Here is an 8,831-nt window from a genome sequence, read left to right on the forward strand (position 1 = left end):
TCATCCAGGGGCTGCCATAATGATCAGATCACTCCTGTTGGCCAGGAGTGATCTGATCATCATCAGCTCACTTACTAAACTCACAGCATTTGACCTGGAAGCACCCTGGACTTTCAGGTCAGTGCTGTTATTTTTTTTTTAACTCTTTCAATGCTGATGCTTCATTGGAGCACAGCATTGACTGATATTTAGTCCCCACAATATTGCGCTTCCAGGCAGGCCACCAGCAGCAGAGCCCTGAACAAAACGGGTATTTACCCCAAAAATGCTGCAATTGAAGGGTTTAACGCTGCACCGTCGCTCTCATGGAGTGATCAGGCAGCAGGGGGATGTTGTGTCAGGCAAGTGTGGGGACCCAATCAACACACAACCCCCTTCCCTGAAGCTGCCTGTGGCAGCTGAAAAAGCGATTGCTGGTTTTCCTGCAATCGCGTTTTCAGCCTACACGGAGTGGGAGTGATCAAAGGATCGGGGGTGGGCTCTGGGTGGCTGTGCTGTCTGCACTGTCTGCAATCACGATTGTGGCGATGTGGGGGAATTTTTGGGGGGATGACGTACCTGGTACGTCCCGGTCTGACGGTGACATGTGACCAGGAAGTACCAGGTACGTCCCGGTATGGAAGGGGTTAAAGGGAACAACCATAGAAATGCCTTGAGACAAATAACCAGGTAATAAAAAAGTACCAAAACATCCTGGCATATTTATATCATGACAAAAATGTATCTAGCTACGTGTTTCCTATCTAAATTAACTTGCAACACACATTTACATGGTTATAACCCAAACAAGAAAAATTGCCATTTTAAATATATGTTTTTAATGATGTACTTTCCATTGGACACTTCCTGCATTTGAAATAAATAAATTCAGTGTGAACATAATTGTTTTAGTTTATTTATACTTTTTGAAATCCAGGTCTGAACCTATACAATAAAAGTTAACCAGCCTACATTAAAAAAAGCTATTAAAATCTCTAACAACTCCTAGCCCTACCTAGCCTTATCTGATAAAAACAAATCCACATTTTTGGCAATTTTGCTTAACATTATCTTATATACCCTAGGTGCCACAGCTTAATGAACAATGACCCAATTAATGTTCCACAACATATACTGATTATAGTCTTACTGTATTTTTTTTTCATGTTCAAGAGGTCCAAATCCATTCTTTACATTTTACCCTATATTAAATATTTTTAATACTATTTGCTTAAGGGGTTTGTGGGAAGTGATTTTTTTACTTATAGTGGTAGGGATAATATATGTTTTACTTATTTATTTTTATTTTCCCGTTTCTTTGCACTGTTCCCACTACAGTATGACTCAAGATCCCTTTTGGGGAACTCTCATATGTTTTTGATGCCAGTGATGTCATGGTGGTGTAATTTTTTGTTAAATGTATTTATTTCATTTTTTCCGTTAATTTGTTCTCCTTGCAAATGCATTGAGGGATTCTATATAAAAAGCAGGCAGCTGCAAGAGAAGAACAGAAAGCTGTAAGTGGCAAATCTAGAGAGGGGGACTAGAAGTTTTTTTAATTAGTCAGACCACCACATGTATACAATACATAAAAGCTGGTGTGGTGCACACATTGCAGTATTCTGTCTAGCACTGTAAGAAAAGTTGACATGGTACCCTAACTTAAGCTCTAATACTTAACTCTTCCCCTGCCATGTTCCTTATCTGCTCATACTTCCTATTTTGCTGCATTCACATATGTATCATGTTCCTTATACAGTGGTGTATAAAAGTTCCTCCGAACTGATCCAGGTCAGTGCCTACAGCACCTACCCATGTGGCTTCGATACTGTCTACAGACAATTGAGATATGTTTTTTAGGCCTAAAACAAATATGAATATGGTTCAAAATAAAGCTTTACTTGTGTTGAATATAAATATAATTTGTATAGGTAAACTTAAAATCGCTCTTGACCAAAAAGGTCTTGTGATTAACAGGTTAAGCATATACAATGTGCTAGACATGACATATGATACAGTATAAAGTTTTTATGTCTAGAAGACCTTCAGCTTCCTGCATTATAAACTGTAAACACAAAGCTAGGATCATTGACAATGCATACGACATTGTAAGAGAGCACGCATTTGGATACAAATATAATACATATCACAATCTATGCACTTAGCAAGTACAATGTATGGGTCAAGAAATAAGTCTATTTAATTTAGTTAGAGTTAACAGACACAAGGGCGTACTAACATTTGTGTAGTGTGGGCATGCTGTCCAGGCACTCTTATAACTGCACTGAAGAATAGGCCACACGTGAGTTAAGTTAGAAAGGGAGAGATGTATTTGTGTTGTGGGTGACTGTAAGTGAATGGTGTTATAGTGTATGGTAGTAATGGACTGGGGCTCTATAGAAATACAGCACCCATGATTCACTAACCATAGGCTCACCCTTACTAGGACATTAGCGATGTTGGTGTTTCAGACAGCTTAAATGCCTTCTAGTAATGATGTCAAGCCAACTGGGGGTTTTAATAAAGACATAAAAGTTTACCTATCCCTTGGGTTACAACACATATATCAATGACATTGACTCCATGCATTTGCTTCTCAAACATCTTCAAAATTATAAAAACAAATCTGACATAAAATTTCAAATAATTGGTCATTTTTTATTCATCAATGTCTTCAGAAAGCAGTCATCAAATCTGTACTTTAATCGCTGTTTTCGAAGAACATGAAATCCTGCAGTAAAAAAAAATGCAATTGACATTTTAGAATGCAAAATCTAATCACAATAACCAATATATACAATCATTTGGCATAGGTTTACTAAATAACATAAAACCCATGTGGCATTCATTGGGTATAAACAAACAAGGAAAGATATAACATGAGTAACAGAAAAAGACACAGTGAGTGGATGGGGTATGTCTACAATAACAAGGTCAAATTTCCTGCAGATCTAAGATATAGAGAGGTAGTGCTAAATATGTGGAAGTCATGTACACCTGGTACACAAAATGTATATAAAGAAAAACAAGAAAATACACATTTCTTATATTGCTATGGGTTAGGTCAAACTGCAAGTGTAGGAGATGGGGACTAGAAAAGAGGCATAGAGGGGGGAATTCTGCAGGATTGATCTGTCACACATTTGCAAGGGGTATAAATTTAACAGGACATTGTACAGCTTCAGGAAAAACATGTGGCCCATTTGGAATATATATTTGCCCCTCTCCCCATCCAATCGCTAGATGCTAGACAGGAGATCTCTTCAGCCAAACACATCTCCGGACAACATCTGTCAGCACCAGCACTAGTTTGGCAAGGATTGCAAGGAGGGTTCTCATGAGATGCCTCACAGAAAGTAAGCCCATTGATTTCACTGATTGGATGATTGTCAGACCTTGGAGGAGACAGGGAGCTGCAGCTTCTCTTTAGTAAGTAACTGTTTTTTTCTACATTTTAAAAAATGCATATTAAAATATTCACAACTTACTTTAATATGCATTATTCTCTGGTCAAGCTGTCTATAGGACTTTAAACTGTGCCTTTACTTTTAAACTTACAGACATCCAGAAAGTCATGCAGCACAATGAGTGGCAAAAGTTAGAAGATCAACCTATCAATCATGTTAAAGCAATACTTTTTCAGTTACTGTTAGAATTTTGATAAAAACATTTCTATGGGATATACTGCTGGTGGTCAATTACATTTTCAAGATAAATATAACTTTATATCTGCAAACACATTCACTCAAACCTTTTAAAATGGAAACAGAAGAAACAATGCAAACATATTTACTTAATTTTAACAATGTACCCTATTAATGGGTCACTAAAAACTTACAATAAGGAAGCAGGCAGCAATCACGACTGCTTTGACTTTCACATCAAGGTCCATTGGAAACCGAACACAAAAGTTGTCTGCATCTGTTAAGGCTTCCTTTACAATACCTGTCCACTGTTTGGAAACGTGTCCAATTGTAGAGGTTTCATCTAAAGTCATCAGCTAAACATCAAAAATAAAATAAATAATCCAATATTTAAAAAATAAATATGGCTTAACAATGCACACTAATAATAATCGCAAGACAATTTATGAAATAAATTATAACATGATGTTAGAATTTATATATATATATATATTACCTCAAAGTTGATATCTGTGCAACATCTGCAAGGGACACATGGGCCACAGATTTTAAGTAAGTTTTCCTCTCTCTCGTTCTGCATGGTAAACTTTGGCAGGCAAATATGCCATTCCTGTTTTACATAGCCAATTGTGACTCCTGGAGGAGCCTGCACTTCAAGCTGTATGAAAAAAGAGAGATTAGTGCTCTGTATGAATGTGGAACTGGATGGTTCCTCTGATGCATAATAATTTTTTTTTAGCTTCCCCCCCCATATTATTTTTAAATATTTTACTAATCACATTGTGATTAGAAAGCTGGGCTCCATTGACTTGCATGATTGCATGCAGTACCTGTATTCAACCTGCAAGTGGAGCCAGAGTTCAATGGTCTCTAGCAAACTTTTCCAACTTTGGGGTTTTTTTTAATAAAAAAATTACTCGCAGTGGCGGTTGTGACCGCTCACCGCAGCGGTCACGGCGCATCCTGGGGTGGGTGTTTGGTGTTGCTGAATGCATCGCTATCGAGGCATTTCAGCGAGACCATTGAAGTTTAGGAGGCGATTGTTGAAAGGAAATGTCATCGGTCATCACCGTTTTGGCGAATTTGCGAGTAAGACTTTTGTCCAATCTCACAAGCATTCGTACTTTAGTGAATAGACGCCTGTGAAAGTACTTTTCCTATTGAGATATAAAGGTGTTTTATAATTTTTGCACATTGATAATTAATGTTTATGGTTAAGCATTAACAACCTTTACGTAGTTCTACCAGGAAATATAGCATTTTTTTGTAATATAAAGGGGTGTTTATAACATGAAAAGGTTGGCAACATTCAACTTGATGGGCAATTACACCACAGTGGCCCAGTGATAAAAGCCCAAAACACTTTGGCAGACAATATTAATCTCCCTACCTATTGTACAGCTCTGTGGAATATGTTGGAGCTATATAAAATAATAATAATAATAATAATAATAATGTCCAAAGACATTTTTATATTACTTTCTTAGAAAGGGCCAACAGTGGCAATTGCTAATAAAATACACTGTTTGTATTAAGCCGCAACCCATCTACATAATACCCACTTTACCATAATGCTCCTTGCCAAGACCATAATACACTACTATTAAATTGGTCATGCAAAATAATCAGTAGTGCAGGCAGTGATTAACCCTTGCCCCTACAGACGGCTTTATACTCACTTTCTGTAAGCAGCAGGGACAACAGCATAAGGAACATCTGCACGGACGAATTAATTTCATGACTTCACAGCCTGTGTTGTCAGCAATGGTCATGATAAAGCAACGGTCTCCTCCACAGCAATTACGATTACAGCAATCGTTTTCCTCTGTGGCAGAGTATACCTTCTGCCCCATACTGTTTTTTATTTCAAACATACTGTTTGCTACACAACAAGTAATCACTGAAAAAAGGAGCACATTTAATACAAAAAATATCATAAAATAAATTACCGTAAGTAGTCATGTGCCAATTAGCAACCTGGTAACCAAACTATGGCCAATCCTAAGAGAAATGCATTGGTCGTAATTGTGCATTCATCATGTTGCAAGGAGTGAAAGATAAGCCCTGATATATCTACTGCTCTACAAACGATGATGATTACAATATGTAGATACAGATGGGTATTTTTTACAAATGTTATTGTCTGTAAAAGCAGATTTAGACCTTGTGGGTGGATACCATATCAGAGAAATGCATAGTAAAATGCGAAAACTCAATAAAGGTAATCACAATATCAATGCAATATATGGGATTAGCTCATGCAAGCTCACACTTTAGTGAATACATCGAGTCAAATGTTAAATGTATGTTTGGAAAGTGTAATTAAATATGAATTTCTTTGATACCGACTGTTATTAAGTTTTTGGATATACCGTACTTAATTACTCATAAATTAGGCATGTTGACTAGATGTGTGAAAGTTTTTCCCTACATGCCCCTAGAAATGACTTGATGGCTTAATGAGGGGACTTAATGAGTTTAAACCCACCAAGACAATGTTACTTGGTAATTGAATATATCTAAGACAAAGGGTGAAATAGGGCTTTTATATAAATATGAGTTTGGATAATAGTAGTTCTCTTTGACCTATGGGTTAACTATGGGCCATATTAACATTAATCCCTGAGTGTTATATGCAGGGCTGAAGAAAACAGGCTGTCTATCTCATTGAGCATTCATTATCCTGGGTGAAAGTGGAAGACACAGAGCTGGTAAGAGTGCCAGATTTATTGTTAAAACATTTTATATGTTTGTATTGTTTTGACTGGAAAGCAAATGTTTAGCCAGTTTCCTAAACAGGAGTAGGTTTTTTGGATTGACTCCTGTTGCCCAGTCACTTCTAAATCCACAGAATGGACAGTGTGCTAAGGTTACAATTCTTTAAATAAAAATGTAAAATCTCATCGGGTCTGAAAGCTTCACTGAACTATGGTCCTAGATGTTTCCCGACAAGTGCGATACCACTAGGGTCAGAACTAATGTAAAACCGTTTAGTCTCTTGCTGTTGCAATTTGCTTTGAAACTACTACTACTACTACTACTATCATGATTTGAAGTACTTTAACTGGTTTAGGTGATGGGGACCCCAGCGCATTTGAGGAGAAAAGTGTATTCACTCGATGACAGCATGACAGAAAATACATTACTTACCTTCTACTAGATTAACTCCCTGGTGAATTAAAAGCTGGTCTATCTGGAAAATATGATATGTGTAATTAGTCAATTATCTGCCACACTGTACAATTTTAACTTATAAAATTGTTTTGTGCCCTACTATTAGTACAGGTTTTAAGCATGACCAGAATGTGTTACAAAGCAATAGAGAGTCCTGCAACTGTATGTTGTAACAAGCGCTCTCCTGTGGGAGGAACACTCCTAGTCTCTCTCTTCCTCAATAATAATAAGTAACCCTCGATAATAAGTAATATACAGTATGTTTTGTTTATCGGAACCAATTTCTGTTCTGAATTGATATTAGAAAACCCTCCTATTTTTTGTTGTTATATTTTCTGTTAAAAGTAGAATTCTAAACAAAACAAGAAAAAACACACTCCCAGTAATACTGGAGTTGGAATTAAATCCACTGATTATGTAATGAAAAACACTACTCTGAATACATTTTAAACTTAACGTTTAATCATACACCTAAAAGCAGAGAAAGAAACCCAAAAAAGAGTGGGGGATGGCACTGGTATTTTTATGGTCATTTGAGGACATTCTATTTGGGGAAATGAGGAGGGAGAAAACTGCATGATACCTAAGACTTGCATAAAGCAAAACAATTAGATTTTAGTCTTTGGTAATCTCTTGAAGCATTAAGTTTTAGAGAGATTTGGTATTCCAGATACCTGGCTGAGATACTCCAGACCTGGCGGACAGCCAGGGATCATTGGAGGTGCTGGCATCAATTCACCTGTGGGGTCATTTGGCTGACCAGGAACAACAGGTACTCCTCCATAACTTCTATTGGGGGGATTTCCAGGCAGACCTGTTTTGTGAAGAAGTCATTTTATGTTTAAAATCAAATTAAATTATTAATTGCAAAAGCATATATTGTATAAATTATATAATACCCAATGTTACCATAACTTAGCTTAATGCATTGTATATAGAGGACGATCCACTTCAAGGTTGCACATGTTATGGTACCTCAGGGATTGGTACTGGGACCCATCCATTTTAATGTTTTATTAGCTATATTAAAGATTGTTTAATTAGCTATATTACAAAAGGTCTCAAAGGTAAGGGTAGGCATTCCTTTGAGAGTAAGTCAAAATCGAATCATTCAAGTAATTCAGAAAAATTACAGAGTTTAATGTTGGTAAGTTTAATGTTGATAAATCTAAAAATGCACTTGGGACGTAAAACTCCAAAGTCAAAATATAGCACTGTCTATACTGTACTGGGGATTTAACAGGTGGGGCCTGATATCCATGAGTTTTCTGCACATTTGCAGCAGGGTATCCCCGTGCATGGTAACGAGGAGCAGGATACTCTGTTGGTGGATACCCATGACCTTGATTTTCTGGTGTAGGGTTATCAGCACTTGCAAATCCAGACCCAATTTTGTGGTCACATCTGTTGTTTTTATCTATTCATAAAAAGGAAACATTAACAAGTTAAACAAAACATTCAATCATTTTTTTTATAGATTGAAATCACAGCTTTAGGGGATATGACCATCTCTTGTTGTTTACTTGGGAACAAATATGGAATATCCTTTGAGTTAACCCCTTAAGGACCGGGCTCATTTTTCGTTTTCTACCCTGTGGGACCGAGGCTGTTTTGACACTTTTGTGGTGCTTGTGTTCAGGTGTAATTTTCTCCTCACCCATTTAGTGTACCCACATAAGTTATATATTGTTTTTTTCAGGACAAGATGGGCTTTCTTCAGATACCATTATTTTGATCGTATCATCTTATTTACTATAAAAAAAAATAAAAAAAACATGGTGAAAAATTGAAAAAAAGACATTTTATGACTTTTATTTGAAAAATCTTTTACTCACCTAAAAAAGCAAGTAAAAAAACTAGCTAAATAGATTCTACTACTTGTCCTGAGTTTAGAGATACCCAATGTTTTTATGTTTTTTTGCTGTTTTTTGTACGTTATAGGGCAGTAAGTACAAGCAGCGTTTTATGATTTCCAAATCTTTTTTAACAAATCTGGTCAGTCTGCCTACATCTCCTCTTTGGAACATCTTTGAA

At 36.6% G+C, this 8,831-nt stretch overlaps 1 protein-coding gene across 1 annotated transcript in view; it reads right to left on the bottom strand.

Annotated features, from left to right (window-relative positions):
* LOC128484089 (uncharacterized) overlaps positions 1 to 7,528 on the bottom strand; it is a 28,840-nt gene extending 21,312 nt beyond the window's left edge. Inside the window, exons 1-7 of the mRNA XM_053460407.1 lie at positions 7,472 to 7,528; positions 6,774 to 6,816; positions 5,303 to 5,523; positions 4,120 to 4,281; positions 3,818 to 3,979; positions 2,689 to 2,710; positions 1,792 to 1,841 (exon numbers count right to left, since the gene is read on the bottom strand). Of these exons, the coding sequence (XP_053316382.1) occupies positions 1,792 to 1,841; positions 2,689 to 2,710; positions 3,818 to 3,979; positions 4,120 to 4,281; positions 5,303 to 5,523; positions 6,774 to 6,816; positions 7,472 to 7,528 (717 nt within the window). The remainder of the gene's footprint in view (positions 1 to 1,791; positions 1,842 to 2,688; positions 2,711 to 3,817; positions 3,980 to 4,119; positions 4,282 to 5,302; positions 5,524 to 6,773; positions 6,817 to 7,471) is intronic.
* Positions 7,529 to 8,831: the final 1,303 nt, after the last annotated feature.

This window comes from Spea bombifrons, chromosome 3, assembly GCF_027358695.1.
Source record: "Spea bombifrons isolate aSpeBom1 chromosome 3, aSpeBom1.2.pri, whole genome shotgun sequence".
Classification (NCBI taxonomy): Eukaryota; Metazoa; Chordata; class Amphibia; order Anura; family Pelobatidae; genus Spea; species Spea bombifrons.